The 19,712-nt window shown below is 55.8% G+C and overlaps 1 protein-coding gene across 1 annotated transcript; it reads right to left on the bottom strand.

The window, feature by feature from the left end:
• Positions 1 to 543: 543 nt before the first annotated feature.
• BICRA (BRD4 interacting chromatin remodeling complex associated protein) lies at positions 544 to 16,258 on the bottom strand (the record flags this gene model as incomplete). The annotated part of the gene is made up of 13 exons (XM_084257824.1): positions 544 to 1,643; positions 2,117 to 2,219; positions 2,380 to 2,474; positions 2,618 to 2,766; positions 3,669 to 3,730; positions 5,050 to 5,153; positions 5,451 to 5,631; positions 5,789 to 6,415; positions 11,517 to 11,693; positions 12,325 to 14,292; positions 15,807 to 15,872; positions 16,091 to 16,133; positions 16,218 to 16,258. 13 exons carry the CDS (start codon positions 16,256 to 16,258, stop codon positions 544 to 546), a joined length of 4,716 nt encoding a protein of 1,571 aa, XP_084113950.1.
• Between the last annotated feature and the right edge of the window lie 3,454 nt (positions 16,259 to 19,712).

The raw sequence follows: 19,712 nt of genomic DNA, 5'->3' as shown, positions 1-19,712 counted from the left end.
CTGGGACGCTGGTCCACCAGCTCCATCCTTGTGTTCCTTTTTATAGCCTATGGGGGGCTATGGGGAGGCCCCTAGAGCAGCTCCCCAGGACCCCCGAGGGCTTCCAGGGCCCTCAATACCTAGTCAGGCTAAGCCACATAGACAAGACCGGTGTCCCGACACGCATGAGTAGTGGGATCAACCAGGGTACCCCCATTCCTGGCAAACACAGGTGTGTCCCTACCCCCTCACGCAAGGGTGGGGTGTGGTAGGAAGTGGGAAGTAGGAAATGACACCAGGGTTACCCTCTCCTTTGACAGGGATGACATTTTACATTACAGCCCCCTCCCCTAAATCCACGACCCTCTCTCAACAACCTGGCTGAAGCAGGAGGTGGTGGAGGAGGCCTTTGTGACTCAAATAACTTAGGCAAGAAAAACTGTCAGGGGATCCCCGGCTCATGTTCCCCAGGAGGCTGAGGTCAGAGGCCCAGCTGCCCTGCCCCCCATGCTCCCCAGCGTCCAGGCTGAGCGAGGGGACAGGGCAGGGAAGACCAGGCCGGTGTTATCTGTTTAACGTCCTGGCGCTGAGGCCGCCATTGTGACTGGAGGGTGGATAAGCCTCTGGCCTGTGCAGAGGCGACGGGGAGGCGGGTGTGACAGCTGTGGGGGCAGCGTGGGGGTACGGGGGTGCAGATGTCCGGCCTGGGGCCTGCTGGAGGTTCAGGATGCTGTCGATGGCGCTCTGGAGGTGTTCCGTGAGGGTGTCATCCTGTGGGCTGTCGCTGGAGAAGCTGGCCTGGTCCACATCAGGTGACTCGGACTTGCGCCGCTTGGCTGGGGGCAGCGGGGGAGCCTCCCATCCTGGATCCCTGCTGCCGCTGCCCTGCCCGGCACTGGCCGCGGGGTCCGGTGCCCCCTTCAGCATGCGCTGGTACAGCTCATCCTCCACCGCAGCCAGCTCGCGGATGAGCCCGCTGGTGGCTTCGTCCACTTTGGTGGGCAGGGGTGCTGGGCTGCTGCTCCGGGCCCTGCCACTAGCCGCCCCCTCGGCCGCTCCGCTGCCCAGAGCCTCCACATTCTCACGGTATGTCTTCCGGAGGGGCAAGCGGGGACAGTGGGGAGCCGGGGCCTGCGGTTTGCGCTCAGTGGGGGCCGGCGGCGGGTGGTCCACAGTGCCATTCATCTGGCCGGTGGCCGGGGGTGGCGGTGGGGGCCGGGGCGGGGGCTCAGCCGCCTTGAGGGAGGTGGAGGGTGGGGGCGGGGGCTGGTGCACAGGGTCCAGAGCGGTGTTGTGGACGACCTTGCTGAGCCCGGCTTCCTGCTTGATCTTGAGCTTGAGGCCAATGCGGCTGCGGGCCTCATAGGTCTTGATGGGCGGCCGGTTGCGGGAGGGCATTGGGCCGTCCTCATCGGCATCCAAAGAGGAGGCAGCAGAGGACGAGGAGGATGAGGACAGGGAGGAGGAAGCTCGTGCCCAGGTCACAGAAGGGGAGCCACCCGCCCCACCGTGCCGGATCACCAGCTTGGTGGGCAGGTGCAGAGGGGGCTGGGCTGGAGCCCCGGGTGCTGAGGAAGGTGGTGGGCCATGGCTGGGGAGCCGGTGTCCCTCGGAAGAGGTGGTGACAGGGAGGCCAAGAGAGCGTGAGGAAGACACATACTCATCTGCAGAACCAGGGGGGCAAGAAAAACCCAGGGGGTTAGGGAAAGTGTGAGGCACACACCCAGAGCAGAACTATGAGGAGGCCAAGCACTGAGCATCCATTCCCACCCGGGCTAAGTCCTTCACTTATTAAATACTCAGCATACACTGCCAGGTCTCGGTGTTCCCAAGTCCCCCCAAGGCGCACCTAAGAGCGAATGCTACCTTAAATTCTGCAACCCAGGTGGCTCGCTAGCCCCACCCTAGTCCTAGCTCTGCTCTCTGGCTTTTCTCTCCCGCTAGGAGTGGCAGAATGCGCCCCCTCCAACGAGGCCAGCGGAGACCCTGCCGCTGCAGGAAGGTGGGGGCTTGGGCGCCCCCTCGTGGCTAAGTCAAGTTAAGACCAAGCATGCTGCTCTGAGGTCCCCAAGTCTAATTCTGTGGCATCAGAAGGGATGGGGGTTACCTCTTCCACCCACCTCTCCAGTTCCCTCACCTGGCTTCTCCTTGGCCAGCTGTTTGTCCAAGGCAAGGGTGGTCTTCTCCTCCTGAATGAACATTCGGTCAATCATGACCATCTCTGCTGAGGGGCTCACCCTCTGAGGGAGGGGAAAGAAATGACAGGCAATGAAGAAATAAGGAGGGGTCAATTGTGATCCTTCTTGTGATGGGACCACCAGCCTCCCGCCCTTATGAGGCATCCAAGCACAAGAGGCCCCAAAGCTCGGGGTGAGAGGGGAGGGGAAACAGGTGCCCTACCCGCGACTCCTCCAGGAGCAAGAGGCGGTATTTATTGAGCATGGCCTGAGTGCGTTTCAGCAGCTGCGTGGAGACCGTCTCAAACTCCTCGTCCACTGTGGAGGAAGAGAGGAGATCCAGCGGTCTAGATGGCAGCAGCAGGCAGAGCCTCTGAACAGCCAGGAGGCCTTGCAGGCACACACTTGCACTCATCTCCCAGGGATGGGTGGGAAGGTGGGGCGTGTCAGGGAGTCCTCACCTTTGTGGTAGTCGTTGGGGGAGGGGAGGACACCCTGGTAGACATGGTAGGGTAGGAGGCGATGCAGGGCGTCCTCAAAGGAAGGGAAGGCGGTCTTGTAGTCAGGGTGCAGGACGGAGCCCTGATGTTTGTGCAAATGCTCCAGGAAACTGGGGGCAAAGCAGGGAGGGGGAGAGACCACACACACATCGCTGGTGGGGAGCCCAGGAGAAACCAAATCCCAGATCCTGGGCCCCAGGCCCCAAGGAAAATAACAAGGGAAAGCAAGCCAGCGCCTGGGAAGCAGGTTATCAACTCATTTTGTCTCACTGACTGGTGACAACTAGAGGAAGCAGGTGCTATTATAATACCTCCATAGGACAGAAGAGGAAACTGAGGCTGGGAGAGGTGAAGGCCCTGGACTGAAGGCACAAAAAATGAGGAGTCCACAACAGAGCTGGAAGTGCATCCTCTACTGCTATGCTGTCTCCAGCCGCTGGGGGCCAGCACGTCCCCATGCTGCCTGGAGCCCAACAGCTTGTCAGGGAGCTTGGCTGGTTGCTAAGAGCATGTCCTGCCCTCTCTGGACTGTTCGCTACCATCTCACTGTATCACACTGGGTTATAGCTACTGTGTGGCCGCTTTTCCCACCAGACACACTCATCTCCACCCCAGCAGACCCGCACCGGAGGTTGAGGTAAGGCAGAAGAGGGTGTCTATGCAGTCAGACTCCCATCCAGTCATCCATGTGTCCACCCAAGCCCCTTACGGCTGTTTATAGACTCCCAGTCATCCTTCCTCCACAGGCTCATCCCTCCACACAAATACACCCACAGGGCACTAAGCACTGACTGCCCAGCCTGTGCGAGATGCTGAGACAGTCCTAAGACCCACACTAGATCCTCCCTGGTGAGACCGGCAGCCTCTCTGGGTACTTCATCGGTGCCCTGACAGAATCCTCACTGACCGTCCTCTCACCACTACCATGACCCCCACATTCAGGGTGGAGCTGGAATTGTGCCTAACTCCCTTAGGCAGGGTGGAACTGGCTCAGGAACAGGCTACAACTCACCAGGCTTCCTTGCTGGGCTGCAGGGCCGGTGGCTTCTTCAGACTGCTCAGCCGGTTCTCGTACTGGGGAGAGAGGCCAGTGAGAGGGAGACTTCCCTGCATGGGCCCTGACCCCTTCTCGCCCAACGTGGGGCAAAGGCAGGACAGGGCCACTGTCTTAGCCCTCACCCGGGTGGGATCGTGGCCAGCGATATGGTAAGGAGGGGGTGACAAGCTGGCCCCTTCTCTAGAGGTCTCAGTCTGAGACCCTAGGCACTCTGGGGTTTCCCTCCCTCCTCTCTGAAACTCAGCTTTGCTCCATGTATCTCTCTACCCTGCCTGTCAGTTGCGTCAGAGTCCCTGTCCCTGATGTGCTTGTCTCTCCGTTTCCCCCCACTTCTGATAATTTTTTTTCCCCGACTTTCAAAGCTTAATTTTATTTTAAAAAGCAAATGGAGGGCCTCCATGGTGGCGCAGCGGTTGAGCGCTGAGTTGCAAAGCTGCCTGCAGCCTCTGCAGCGCCGGTTCGATCCCCAGCCACCAGGCGAGGGTCCCACATGGCGCGCAGACCTCTCCTGCCACCCGCTGCTCCCCTCAGCAGTGTACTCCATCCGTCTGCCTGTTCTGTTCCCCGCTCTGGCTCTGGTGAATTCTCTCACCCTCCTGCGCTTCTGATGTACCCAGTGCTTGCATAAATAAATAAATAAATAAATAAATCTAAAAAAAAAAAAAAAAAAAAAAAAAGCAAATGGAAAGCAATATTGAAGCTGAATCTTAAACAAGGAATATTTTCATAAGTTGATTACTTGTTTTTTTTCTTTTTTTATATGTTACAAGTTTATTTTATTTTTTTTTAATTTTTATATTCCCCATACAATTGCACCCCCCTTATTTTGACCCCAACTACTTCTGATAATTCCTTTCTGACTGTCTCTGTCTCAATTTCACGACTGCTCCAGTCCAAGCAGGCACATGCCTGGACTCCTCCTGAGCCTCCCCACCTCTGTGGTCTCTGGGTAACTCTCGGTGTCTCCCTGCTCCCTGGCCTGTTTGGGGTCTCCCACATCAGTCTGTCATCCAGCCAACTCAACCTGCCTACCCTGAGCTGACATCACAGTCTCGCCTTGTCCTCTCCCACGGTCTCAACTCTCACTTGCTCTTTCGTCTCTGTCGGGATACCTCCCTATTGCCACCCTCTCATCTTGGTGCCCATGGTCTCTGTTCAGCTGTCTGGGTGTCTTGAAACACCTTCTCATCCTCCAGCCAGACTGCCCTATTACCTTGACCACAGCTTGGATGTCCTTCTGACCCTTGGTGTCAGCCTCACCTGCCCCCAGGCTGCCTCTGGCCCGGTTCCCTGTGGTTGGCTACTGCCCTGGCCCTCCACTCTGGCAGCCTCTTACCTGCAGCCCGGAGGACTTCCCAGATGAAGTGGCCTTGGCCACACTCAGGGTCGGGAGGTTGCTGGCAAAACCTTTGCTCTCGGCAGGAAGCAGAGGAGGGAGGCCTGGGGGGTGGGGGTGGGGCAGATGGGCTCAGGGGTCACTGGCACCAAGTGACCCTCTCATGACCCCCCAGACTACATCCCACTCTCTCCAGTCTCTGTGAGCACCCAGTCTTGGGGTGTGTGACCCCAGCTGTGGGGAGTCTGCTCTTCCTCCTCCACCTTCCCTGTCCCACGAGGTCTGGGTGACTCCATGGGTTGGCTGGCCCAGCCCATGCCCATCACCCAGTCTCCATCTCCCCACTACTTTGCCCTCACCCCATCCCCACCCCAGTCCTAAGTGAGCTTCCTTTCCCTTACCTGTGGTGGCCATGGGTGTCGGGGCAGGGGGGTGGCTGGGGGCAGCGGGGGTCCCAGCTGGGGTCTGCCCACTGACCAACACAGAGGCAGTGGAGCTGCTGAGGGGCCCCAGGCTGGCAGAGGTCTGTGGTGCAGTGGGGGCTCCTCCAGGCTTGTTCTGGAGAATGATTCCGGACGGCACCTGGGGAGGGGAAAGATGGTTAAGGGGTAGGGGCATATGCCAGGGATGGGGTGGTCAGGCACCAGGGACTGGGGGTGAGGAGAAAGCTGTAAAGCAAGAGGGATTGGGGATTAGCCTGGAGGGGAGGGGAGTGGAGCCAGTTCCAGCCTCCGATTACCTGGTGAAATCTTTCAAGAAGAGCCTTCGGCTGGGGCAGCGCTGGGAAGGGGGCCGTCACCATCTGGAAGCTCCGAGGAGGCGGTGGGGGGGGTGCTGTGGGCTCGGGGACCAGGTGGAGAGTCGGAGGGGGTGTAGGGGACTTGTGGGCCTGGCCTTGTGGGAACTGAAGCTGGAAGTCAGGTGGCGTGGGGGCTGGTAGCCTGGAGGACAGCTCAGAGGCCACAACAGAGGAGGTGGAGGCTGGAGGGAGGTGGGGAGCTGGGGGCAGGGGGCCCTCTGGGGGCTGGGATGGGGGACGCAGAGGGGGCTGGGGAGGCCCTGGGGCAGTGGAGGCTGGGGTGCTGGCAGGTGGGGGGACGCCCAGCTGATTCTGGATGACAAAGATGCCAGGCAGGGTTGGGGGAGCCTGGGGAGGAGGGCATGGGTGCAGGGCAGGCTCTGAGGGTGGACGGGACAAGCTCTGGGGCTGGGAGGGAGGACGGGAGTGGGGGCGTGAGGGTGGACGAGAAGGGGGCCGGGCAGGGTGTGGGGAGGGCAGATGGGGGCTGTCCCCCAGAGGGGCCTGGTGAGGTAGTGAGGGGGATGAGGAGGGGCCTGGACCCTTCAGTGGAGCCGATGCTGGGATCTGGGCAGGGGAGGGAGGCAGAGGGAAAGGGAGTGGGGGTCAGAACCAATCTTGGTTCCCACTGCCCCAAGATACTGGGGACACCAGCCACTCCCACTAGATACCCCCCTTCTGAGCCACCTGTTCCTGAAAGAACCGTGCCATGCCCATCCTTCTGAACTCCCCGCCTCACCCCTCCTCCTGCCCACACCCCATCCTCCTCCATACATCCACCCTCTAATCTTACCCCCTCCCCATGTATGCCCAACCTCCCCAATTCCCCCAGATGAAGGCGAGCCCTGCAGGGTTTGGGGGGTGGCAATGAAGGAAGCAGAGGGGGCACCACACCAGCTGCCCAGCGGGAAGGCAGGGGCCAGGGAGCATGAGCACAGCAGCCAGGGGGAAGGAGACGGCAAGAGGGTGAGGAGGGGGGGCGGATAGGGCAGCGTACTAGCTGCCACCAGGCCTTACTGTCCAGCTAACCCAGGAAAACACACATCAGCGTAGATGCCGCGGCTGCATACTGAAATGTGGTGCTGATGACAGGGAAGAGTACGGGTGGGGCCTGGGGACCAGGGAGCTGAGGATGGGGAGTGAAACAAGGGCAGGGCCAGGTCCCATGAGTCACAGGGCCCCTGAATATCCCAGGCACCCTGCCACCATATGCCTGTGTGGCATGGCTGCAGGCCGACCTGGGTGCCAGGAGAGCAGGCAGGTATGTGTGTATCTGTGTGCATGCAGGAATCACTCTCACAAGTGCCACTGGGCGCTATTCCTGTGATTCATACTCGGTGCCCTTGCCTAAAACACGCATCGGGCAGGCTGCCTTGCCCCTCTGCCCGCTCCTGCACCAGGACCACAGTCTTGGCCACTGCTGTTTAACTAGTGACAGCCATGTTTACCTGCCACTGGGCTGGCACAGAATCCACACCCCAGTCATCGCTCTCATGGTTCTGGCACACAGGGCAGCCAGTGTCACCCACTCAAGGTCTTCTCCATGGCCCAGACAGCAGTGATAACACAGCACCCACTCACACATAGAAACTGAAGCCTGGAACCGTCAATGACAGAGCCAGGTATCCAGACAGGTTGTCTCCCAACCTTAGCACTGCCCAGGGCCTTCAAAGCTGACTGCAGAGGACTAGGCCTGAGGGGAACCAGGGGGCTTGCCCAAGAGCTGCCCAGTTCCAAAGTGGGCCAGCTGGTGATTTCCAAGTTACCCATTGCTTTCAGTCTCCCAGCCCCTGGACCCTTCTAGAAGCCTATCCACACTTAGCCCTGAACAAATCTGGCAATTCAAAGCAAAACCCAAAGCAAAAGCCTCTAACAAGCAATCCAAGGTGTCTCCCTGGGCGCTCCTAACGGGCTGGGGGATGACCTCTCTGGAAAACTTCCTGGCCCAGTAATCAGTCACGGGTCACTTCACGAGAGCGATCCTCTCTGAGAAATGTGTGGTTAGGCAATTTCATCGTTGCGCGGATGTCATGGAATGTGATTACACAGACCAAGACAGCACAGCCTGAGGAACTCAAGGGACCAGTGTACATGCACGTGGTCCATCATGGGTGGAGACGTCGTTATGCAGGCGTGACTGTATCTACAATGGGGAACACAGCCCAAATGGTCCAGGGCAGGTGAGCAGCTATGGGACTAAGGACAAAGAGAGATGGTCTGCTCCACACTACTCCATAAACACATGCTTCTGAGGGCCTAGAATGGTGGGGTACTAGGATACCAGCTGAGCTAAACGAGAAGAGCAGTGTGTTATGCCATCACCAGCTGACTGGTCAAGCTGGGTGATCGAAAAGAGGACAGATAACAGTTATTGTCTCTAATGCCCAATTTGCTGGATTTGCTGATTCTACTGTGGTCAAATAAGAGGATGTTCTTATTCCCTAGGACTGAAATGTTATCCTAAGACACAAAGGGCTAAGAGGAGAATGCCTGCAATTTACTCTCAGATAGTTCAGGAGAAAAATGTAGACATAGCAAGGGACGAAGGATAAAGTGAATGTAGCCACATATTAACAATGGGGAGATGTGGTGTGGTCCATGCATCTAAGACAGCCACCCATGTGACCCCAGATGCTTAACTTCACTTGTAAGAGAAAAGCAAATGGAAAGTAGCCTTTGGAACCATTTTCACAATATGTAGAATAAGGCAAATACCTCATAAAATACCCATCCACTCATCCGCTTATCTACCCATCCACCTACTCATTCATTTGCTCACCCTCACCCCACAAACATTTATCAGGAACCCTCCTTCTATAGCAGTAGGCATTGCTTCAGGCACAACAGCTGCAGAGGGCCTGCCCTGTTTGCGCCTAGGCATCAACTCATGTGTACAGCTGTATACAATGACCTTTCTTCTTAAAGGTCATCCAGAGCACAGCAGTGTTACTACTGCTGCTAGTGATAAGTATCTCTTCCTTGAGTATCTGCTCTATGCAGCACATGAGGTCGGTGACCTTATTCCTATTTTACAAATAAGTAAACTGCACCTTGGAGAGCTTGACTGCTAAGCAGAGCTGGGACATCCAGGCCTGTCTTTCTTAAGACCTTAGGTGCCTCTGGCAACAAATCAGGACTCGACTCCAGGCCCAACCAGCTGGATAAACCACTTCATCTCTCTGTGCCTGCGTTTCCTCATTTATAAAATGGGGCTAATGACACCACCTTCCAGATAGGTTGTTGTGAAGGGTAAGTGCAATACCTCTTGTATTTGTAAAGTGCATGGAACAGCACCTAGAAATAATAGAAATATTATTACTCGTGCAGCTATTTACCATACTTTCCTCTTCCTCATGCCACCAATCCTTAAGCAAGTTCCAAACTGTCCCCCAAATTCTTCTACTTCTCTCCATCATCACTGTGATCACCCTGGTCTGAGGCACTGCCAACTTGTCCCTGGATGTCGAGACCACCCATCTTGATCATGGACTTACATTTCTGTTTCCCACCAAAACACTTCCTAATGGAAGAGCATTCATTGAAAGTCATCTCATCACATGAGGCCATGGCCCAGCTGGAAGCTTGTCATTGGTTTCCCAGGCCAAACCCTTCTTGTGGTCTTGCCAGCCACTCTGACCCTCTCTCCCATCTCCTCTCACCTTCTTCCCATTCCCTGAACATCTCACGCTCAGCCCTGCCTCAGGACCTTTGCAAGTGCTATTTGAGCATCATGAGAAGGCTGCCCTATCACTCTACTCTACAAAGCGATTTCCTTCTCTTTACACCTCAGTTTAAATATTTCTCCCTCCCAGATGCCTCTCCTGCCAGCTCACTCTTCATAGGGTGGGCCCCCAATTTCTACCTCCCCATGGTTACCTCTGCTGCCCTCCCTGCCATCATCAGCACTCTCATCTATCCAGCTATGCACCTGAGTTTGGACAGCATATCTTACTAGAATGCTCTCTCTCTTGTTGATTTCACCATGGTGAATGCAGCACAGAGTTATTAGCGCAGGGCGGGCGCCCCACCTGCGATGGGTTCTTCCCATCACTGCATTCTTGGGGTCCAGTAGGTGCCTGGCACGGGGAGACCGTGCAAGGACAGAACCACACAACTCACTGCCTTCATTGTGCAGACATGAAACTATCACAACTGCATTACAGTGAGGATGACATACGAAGTGCTCGCCTTCTGATGGAATGAAGAAATGGGACACTACTGGGTGACTCCTTCCTTTATCCTAATCTACCTACCCACCAGTCCCTTTGAAGAAGTACAACATCCAATCCTCCAAAATGAAGGGTAGCAGTCCCCAATTTCTCATCTGCTTATGACTTTTATGATATTTAGGAAAATTAGCTGGTAATCTCACAGATCTCATAAATTTTCCTAAATCAGCAAGAAAACGACCTGTAACCCCAATCTATAAATGGCAAAGGGTATGAAAGACAAATCCATAAAAACTATAAACAACTCTAAATCTATGAAAACTGCCCAAACTCACTCACAGTCAAGGAAATGGAACTTAAAACAAACTAAGATACTATTTTTCATCTACCAGACTGGCCAAGTTCAATACATTACTGAGAACGAGGGAAAAAAGGCAAAGATCATACATTGTTGACGTATGATCAGCAATTCATACCCCACAGCAGGACAACTTGGCAGTATCTGGCAAAATGATAGACACACCTGCCCTTCACCAGACCAGCAATTTCCTTTTGTAGAACCTGTCCTACAAAGTGACACAAGTTCAGAGCTGCTCTTTGCAGCACTGATCATAATAGCTAAAGACAGGACATGACCTAGATGCCCCAAAGCAAGGATTGGCTAAATAAATAACAGTACAGCCGGTGTTGCTTAATGTGTCCACAGCTGACTGAAACACCCTTAGCAAACACGTGACTGTTCCCTCACACAATGGAATATTACACAGTCATATCAAAGAATGAAGTGCAGTCTCCAGGATGGATTTTGAAAGCTAAAAGCAGGATGCAAAACTGCCTGTGGGTAGACTATCACTTTTGTAAAAACAGAAGTAGCAAGTCAATAAAACTGAAAAACAAAACAAAACAAAACACGACTTAGAAACGCAGAGGTAATGAGCAGAAGGAAGGGTTAAGATACTAAGTCATTGACCCTAAGAAATTAACAAAGGCTAGTGACCTGTTATTTTTGCTGCTGCTTATAAAAAAATTTCTGTCCTTTACAATCATGAATATGTATTACTTTGAAAAAGTAAAATATGATTATAAAAGAAAAAAAAGGAAGAATCTATGTGTTATTTTGCTCGTGCATGCATGGAAAAAGATGTCAGAAACATCTCAGGGAAGAGGGGGCTTTTCACCATACCTTTTGGTGTCTTTTGAAATGTGAGCTCTTGGAATGTATTGATGACATGAAAATGATCATTTTTAGGACACAATCATTTCCTGCTGTATTTTTACCCCCTCCTGGAGTGTGGGCACCCCCGGGGCTGGCCCTGGTCTGAAGCATCTTGGACTATCAGGAGAACCTTCAGGAGAGCAAAGGGGAGTGCCGTTTCCCAAGCCAGCGAGACAGAGAGGCAGGCAGGGCAGCCAGAGAGCAAGGAGGGGGAAGCAGGGAGCAAGGTGAGGGGGCCAGGCTGGGGCTGAGCTGAGGACACAGGCTGCTGGGGTTCATCTACCTGGGGGGCCGGTGCCGGGGAAGCCTGGCTGTCGGGGGCCTGAGGGCCGAGGCCAGCTCCTTTGGCGACGGGGGTGGTCGGGGCTGGGTCTTGGGCGGGAGGCGGGGCGCTGACTATGACCGAGGCGGGCACGGAGAGGTGGGGGCCCTCTGTGGAGAGGGGCTGCTGACTCCTCTCCTGAAATGGGCAGCCCCACAGGGTCAGAAGGTGACCCCCATGGACCATCAACCTCCCCACCTGGAGACTCCACCCCCACTGATGCTCTAGAGAATGGGGTGGGGGGGACACTGAGGCTGGATGCAGAGGCCAGAAAGGCTGGGCACCCTGGCGTCCAGGTCCCAGGAGGCCGCGGCCTGGTAGCTGATTCCATGCAGCTCCACCTTGCCCTCCATCCCTTCTGCCCCATCTGTCAGTCCACCCAACCATGTCTTGCTCCCTCTATGATCCTTCTCAATCTCCAGCAGGGGTGCAGTCAGCCATCCCCTCTCCCTGTCTGTCTATCAGTTCTTCTTGTCAATCTATCTGTCAGGTCAGTTCCAGATCTATCTGCTAGTCCCTCTCCTTTCTGTCTGTCAGTCCCTTTTTGCTGATCTGTCTATCCTTTTCTTTACTGTCCATCAGTCCTTGTCACCCTTAGGGATGCCTATACTGGGAGCAGGGGTGCCACTGCTGAGAGAAGCCCCCCAAACCCATAAGACCCTCCACAGTTGTGTCTAGTTTCACCCGTTTCCAGCCGCTCTCCACACCGCCCTTGCTACCTGCTCTGTTGCCCCTACTACCCGTTGCCTGCCCGGGCAGCCCTGGTTACCTGTGGCAGGAACACCTGCAGGGGGTCCTGAGTGAGGATAGCTGTGGTGGCAGCAGAGGGCGGCTGCCCCAGGACGATCTTCTCTGGGCTGGATGCCAGGCCTGGGCTGGGCTGGGGGGTGGTGGCCTGAGGTGGGGCAGTGGCCTGAGGGGTGGGGGCCTGTGGGGCGGGCGGCTGCTGTGCCTGTGGCTGCTGGAGGCCCAGAGGCAGCGGGGTGCTGACAGTGGGGGGCGCCTGGGGAGCTGTCTGCACAGCCAGGACAGGTGTGGCCTCCCCGGCGGCAGCAGGGGTGGCCGGCTGCACCAGACCATCAGGGGCATTCAGCATGGCCACGGCACTCGGGGGGAGAGTGACCCCTTGGAGGACGGTAGTGGCAGCAGGGCCAGTGGGGGCCGGCTGGCTCTGTGTGGGCAGGCTGCCCGCGGCCAGTGACACAGGCATCTGGAACAGGGCCGGCTGGCCCACCTGGATAGGGGCGGCTGAGAGGATGTGGGCTGCACTGTGGGCCCCAGAGTGGGGGGCCAGCACAGGGCCCAGGCTCAGAGGGCCGGCCAAGTTCTGGTTGGTGAGGATGGGGTTGGCGATGAGCTGTCCGCCTGCATGTGGGGCTGCAGCCGCCAGGATCTGCCCACCCACGTTGGCCGGCAGAGCTGAGAGTGACTGGGGCAGCTGGACTGCAGATGTGCCGGGCAGCAGGAACTGGTTCTGGCCTGGCAGCATGTGCTGGGCGGGGATGACGATGCTGCTGCCTTGATTCAAGAGGTGGACACTCATAGGCTTGCTCAGAGCCCCAGGAGGCTGGGGGGGGGCTGCCCCCGTGGTGGTGGCTGGAGGCTGTTTAAAGACGTTGGCCTGCAAGGCAGGCGCCGGGAAGCCTGAGAGCACCACGTTCTGGCCGGCCTTGCCTGCCGCCATGAAAGTCAGGTTCTGGGGGGCCTTGGGCTGCTGCGGGAGGCCCCCCGCCTCACCCTGGATGGTGAGCGTGGCGCCTGCGGGGGCGAAGGGCTTGGGTGTCAGCTGGTAGAGCTTGGGGGGCAGCACCCCAGCAGGCTTGGGCTGGATGGGCGTGGGGGTACGGTGCAAGATCACATTAGGTGCTGGAACCAGAGATGACGTGCCAAGGCCTGGGGCCACCGCCAGCGGCTGTCCCGAGGGTGCCCCACTGGCCGCTGCTGCCGTGGCAGCTCCTGCTCCTCCAAATACTGAGTTCCCATTGAGTGTGGTGGCCACGGCAGCTGGGAGGTTCTTCTGGATGACCAGGCCAGCTCCCTGGGGCGAGACGCCAGCTGATGCCAGTGTGACTGGCTCTGAGGGGCCGGCTGCCGAAGCCAGATAGCCACTGACCGGCACTTGCTTGGCCAGAAGCTGGGAGGTGGGTGGGTTGAGTGCCATCACGGGCTGGCCCACCACCTGGATGGGTGCCAGGCCAAGTGTGGCAGCTGTGGCACCCCCAGGACTCCCGTTGGGAAGGCCCTGGAGGCCCGGGATGGGCTGCAGGGTCACATTGCCCAGGCCCACAGGCTGCAGGAAGGGCTGGACACTCAGTGCTTTGTTGACCACATCCTGGGGTGGCACCAGGGCTTGGTGGGTGAGCACGGTGGGTGGGGCCTGCAGCCCCAGCAGGTCAGTGCTGCCAGGGAAGAGGGCTTGGGGCCCAGCAGCCACAGCAGCAGCGCCTCCAGCCCCTGCCTGGCTTGACCCAGTGTCCGCAGGCTGCAGGGTGGGCAGCTGGAAGGGACCCAGGTCCAGCTCGGCCTCAGCCTCCAGCGTCTGCTCAGTGATGTTGGCCTCTTGCAGGCTCTGCTGGAGGATGTCACAGGGCTGGTCAGCACTCCCACCAGCACCTCCGCCGCCCCCTGCGGCCGGCGAGCCCAAGATGTCATCTTCTAGGAAGTCTAGGTCCACACTGGGGGCCGGTTGGCTAGACTCCGGGTTCAAGTGGTTACCAGGAGCTTCTTGCACGTGGAGCTGGAGACAGGTGGGAAGAAGGCAAGAGCTGAGATGAGCAAGGGCGGGCTCAGTCACGGCTAAAGCAAAGGACAAGAGAGTCAGAAAGAACCCTCCAGCTGGAGGTAGTAGGATCCAGGTTCAAATCCTAGCTCTGCTAGGACTGAACTTGCAACCCGGGGCTTGCTTCATCCAGCCCACTTCCTCATCTGTACACTAGAGTAGGATGTTGTGGAAACCCCGCTTTAAATAGCCACACAGGCCCCTCCTACTGCCCTGTAATTCCAAAACCCAAGAGGTGCTGAAAACCACAAATGTTTTTTTAACTCATTTGGCCGCAAAACCTGTCCAGAACCTAAGCGGGGCTTCTGGGGAGTGGCCAGATTTATTCACATTAGGTAACTCTTCTGAAGCTTGGCCAAGGAAAGGTGAGGGGGAGGCTTATGTCACCTGCAGCCCACACCCATTGTGGGCCACCTTTGAAGAATCCGGGGACCTGCGTGGCCTCCAAAATTTTGGAAGAAAGATGGTGATTCTATTAAAGATAAAGCAGCACCCTCCCGCCATGTGTGTGATGGATGTGGGGTATGGGAGATGCTTTGACTTGATCTGGTGAATGTCTGGCTCTCCCTACCTTCTCTCTCCCTCCCTCCCCTCAGCTGTGAGCTGTGAATTTGACACTTCTTTGATGTTTTCTTTGCTGTACCAGGTCACAACCAGACACAAGTTATTACAAGAGTGCAACAAGTGTGCAGGTTTGAGCAAACCTTCCACAGGCAACAAGTATACCTACACTGGTGTCTGACCAGCTCTCAGAGCAAAGATTTCACATCAGTTTACCTGCCTTGGAGCACGTGCCCAAGAAACATTGATGGCCTCGATCACTGTCATTATTATCACTGTCCACATCCTCCTCATCCAGTGAGGTGGGCACTGTCCCCATGGCCTGGATCACCCTGGCACAAGGGTGCTCTGGCTTGGTTACCAACAGAGGATGGGGTAACTCTGAGTGTTTAACCTCTAAATGGTCCTAACTAAACCCCAACCTTGCCTCCTGGGAGAGTCGAGACATTCACTGACTTCACATAAAGGAGGTGTTTAGAACTTTTTAACATTATAGACCAACATATCATCAATATAAACATTAAAGTCAGAAATGAATGACAGTAATAAGAAGAAAGATTATATGCTAGTATTATAGCCTCATCTGTCTAAAAATGCAATAGGGGGCCTCTCCTGGTGGCGCAGTGGTTGAGCGCTGGGCTGTGAAGCTGCCCGCAGCCTCTGCAGTGCCTGTTCGATCCTCGGCCACCGGCGAGGATCCCACAAGGCGCGACAGATCTCTCCTGCCATGCCTGCTGCTCCCCTCAGCAGTGTACTTCGGTCCTTCTGCCTGCTCTGCTCCCCGCTCTGGCTCTGGTGAATTCTCTCACCCTCCCACGCTTCTGACTGTACCCAGTGCTTGTATAAATAAATAAAAATAAAAAATAATAAAAATAATAAAAATGCAATAGGAAGGTGATGCGGTCACTCACCCCAGAACCTTCATAGAAGGCACTTTGGGCCTCCCCGGGGTTATCCAGGAGGTCATCACCGTCGAGCTGCAATGAGAAACCCCCAAGTGAAAGGTCAGCTGGGGGTAGGCCCACACTGTAGAACAAGTACTAATTTAGGACAAGGTGGAAGGACAAGTATTGGGTCAGGCTGGGTGAGGGGTACAGGGACCTCCAGAAAAGGGGCTCCACAGAAAAGGGCTTGACGGCAGGTTTCAAACCCCAGGCATCCCCAACCTGCTGCTGCTCCCAGCCCCAGCACTCACCTTCTCGGATCCATGTAAGAAGTCATTGAGAGCCTGAGGGTCACTGAAAAAAAAAAGAGGAAGAGATACTGAGGAAGTGAGGGGCAGGGGAGGACAGGGCAGGGAGGGGAAGGAGCCCGTTACTCACCAAATCACGTCTAGTAAGCATCTCCCATCCTCATCATCCATCGCCACTGGGTGGGGCAGGGCAGGAAGGGGCAAAGGAGACAAGATTAGCTTCACCAGCAAGCCAGGCCCTCCCGTCTCTGAGACAGCTCCCGAAGCCCCAGGAGAGCCAAGGTTTCTATTCCCTTGAGTCTGTGGATATGGGTGGGAGTGGGGAGCACTCCGGCTGCCCTCCCCACAGAACCTCCAGACAAGGGAGGACAGTGGCCTTTTCTGCACCCTTCCTACCCCTGCTCCCCCCACTCTCTTTCCCCGGCATCTGATAAAACCACGGAGATGACATCAGCCAGTCTAAGGAAGTCTAGATCACACAGGCCTCACCCACACTGAACTCATTGGCCCTGTGGTACCCCACCAGGTGGGTGCCACCATCCTGCTCTGTAGATGATGAAAGGGAGGCATCTCCCAGCTGTCAGGTGGCAGAGCCAGTCCTCGAGCCTGAGCCTGTGCTCTTCACCCCCAGACCCCCTGAGAACAGGACCTGGTCCACGAGGGGGCAGTGAGGGTCTCTCCTACCACTGAGCAGATGAAAGGGGCTGAGGGGAGGGAAGGAGGGAGGAGAGGCACCGAGAAGGGCTTCCCAGGTACTGGGTCCCCTCGAAGACATGTGGTGCATTTCTCAATGAAGGAAGGGGACAAGAGGACCAGGGCAGAGGAGAGGGGGAAAGGGACCAGGAGCTGCTTCACAGTTGGGCCATCAGCCGGGGCCAGGGCAGCCATGTAACCCAGAAGCACACAACAAGCGACACTGCGCTTCCGAAGCTGGCCGTGGGGATCGTTCCCAGAGAGGCCTGTCCTCAGCTCCCGGTGGTGCCAGCGTGCCCCCACCTGTGCCTCCTTCCCGTGTGCCCAGGCTGCAGACTACTGGGTTCTGTCCTTCCCAACCAGCCCATGGGGAGAAGGTCCACTCAGGAACAAAAGGACAAGATGTGCAGAGCTGGAGAAATGGGGACAGGCAGAGGAGGCTCTGCCCACAGCAGGCAGGAGACCAAGGGAGGGCCCAAGTGGCCCCAGGATCCGCGCTGCTGAGGGAGGGGTGAAGGATTTGCTAAGTCAGGCTCTGCAGGAAGGAATGTTCCTCCCGCATCTGGGAGGCTCTGTGTCCAGGAAGGGAGAGTGAGGGGGCCATGGCTCCCCCCGGAATGAACTGGGCACCCCCCGCTGGTTACCTGCGCTACAAACGAATCATGAAGGGAAGGAGGGGGTGTCCACTCCAGGTCTACGCCGGGCCCCCAGCTGGGGACTTGGTGTGTGTCCTTTCGGGGGCCAGCTGTGGAGACAGAACGAGAAAGGCTGTGAGTGAGAATGTCTGGAAAAGGGGAAAGATGAGACAAGTGCAAGACAGAACGAGAGCAAGAGGCAGAGCAGAGACCAACAGGTGGAGTAGAAGAGGGGAGAGAAAGGAAGGGAGGGAGGAGGCCGGGTCGGGGTAGGACAGGAGAGAGAGAAAGGGTCAAAGAGATGATGTCAAAAGGAAAATGAGAAAAGCAGAGGACAAATAAGTTGAGACCCACATGAAATACCATACTTTATCATATATGTGGTACGTGTTATATGACAGGCACATCCATCTAATAACAGCAGTCATTTCTCCTTCTTCAAGGTAGTCCTGTTCTACAAAGTCTATAAAGTCACCGCGTCCACTCAATTATGAATCCTGAGTCATCATTGCTGCTGGGGAGACACTGACTCGGCTCCTTGTGAGCTGCTGGCAAAATTTTCATCACCCCACCAAACATCACTGGCTTTTGTGTGTGTTCCTGTTTGAAGACCCCGCGTTCAGGCTGCCCTGATGATGCTCGGCCAGCAGCACTGGCCCCAGAGCCTGCAGGAAGTGCATCTAAGGGTGGACACCCCAGTCTCCCAGCATTATGCTCGGGGGCATTTTAAATAGTAAAAGCCCCAACGACAAGGACAAAACCGCAAGAACCTGGCACAGAACAGACCATGAGAACACTTGTGTGCAGCACAGAGCCGAAGCATGAGGGCATACCTCGGCTAGGACCGTGCTGTGGGCAATGCACTAACCACTGCCCACGCTGGCCAGTGACCGGGAAAACGCTGGGAGTCCTGATGTGGGGGGAGGGGGTTGATGGTGAATAGGGGAGTTGGCAACTGTGGAGCCAGTGAATAATGAGAACTGGCTGTAATGAGGATGGTCACAAGCCCACAATGGGACAGTCACTGGTTTTAAGGACTCTACATAAATTAGCCCATTTCACCTCTCTCCAGCCTGCTGAGTTAGGTACTTTTATTGCTAGCTCCACTGTATGGATGAGAAAACCGAGGTTCAGAACATTTAAACAACAGGCCCGAAATTCCCGAGGAGGCAGCCAGGCTGGGATTTCAGCCAAGGCGGGCTAACCCCAGAGATCCCGCCCTTAACCGCTACCCCACAGACAATCCTCTCATCTTGTCCTTTTTCTTTTAAAATCTAAAGCAAATATGGCAAAAATTTCAAGATAAGATGGAGCTGGGTGAAAATGTACATGCCTTTGTTATCATTTTATGAATGCTTGGAATAGTCCAGATTTGAAACAGAGATAAAAAGAGTAGCTTGGAAGAGAGGGGGAGGGGAACATGGAATGGCTTGCCCTCTTCTCCTGGAGTCAAAGGCCTTTGGAAGGATCTAGAAAGCATCTGTCTCAGGTGCCAGGAGCATGAGATCCTACCCTCTGCTAACAGGCACATGCCCTGGCTGGAGGTGTCTGCAGAGCTCCTAATCCAGGTGATTTCTTCCCTCCTCTCTGCTAAGAGTGCCAGGAGCCAGACAAAGACTGCAAACCTCCTAGTAGCAGAACTAAAGCCACAAGGGGGTGTCTCCTGCACAGGCTTTTCCATGGGGCCCAGGTGAATGCTCAGTGGGAGGCTGAGACTTCTCTGGGAGAATTCTTTATCACGGTGATTTCATTCCAATGGTAACATTAAAGGAAAGACTGGGGGAGATGGAGGTATCCCTTCCAAGAGGGTTTTGAACTGAATAGCTCACATTTGTGCATTTCAATGCCATGTAGATTTTGCCTTAAAGAAGTGTGAAAAAATGAATGATCACAAGGAGAGGGACTGGAGGGGAGGGAAGGGAAGGGGCCAGAGGGCACGGAACAAGCATGACTAAAATTTGGTAGCTACTAAATCTGTACTTGGGGTACCTGAGGGCTCATCATACCAGTCTAGAGACTCTATATTTCTGAAAGATTCCCTGACAGGAAGAAAACAATATATCCGTCATCAGCAGGGCTGGAGTTCTTGTGCCAGGCTGGCATCTGTGTCTCCCAGTGGGTTTATGCCAAGAGGTCCAACATGGGGTGACAAGTCTGGGATCAGAAACAGGGGTTTGAATCCCAGCTCCCCCATATAGGGATCTGGAAGGTCAGAAATGGGAAGAGGAGCCAGGGTTGGCTGCAATTTTAACAAACACCCCAGGTTCCAGTGAAGGTGTCTGCACTGCAGAGGTGCA

Source organism: Talpa europaea (genome assembly GCF_964194135.1).
Source record: "Talpa europaea genome assembly, chromosome: 16".
Classification (NCBI taxonomy): Eukaryota; Metazoa; Chordata; class Mammalia; order Eulipotyphla; family Talpidae; genus Talpa; species Talpa europaea.
Note: the sequence above shows the minus strand (reverse complement) of the source record. Positions and strands in the feature narration are given on the sequence as shown.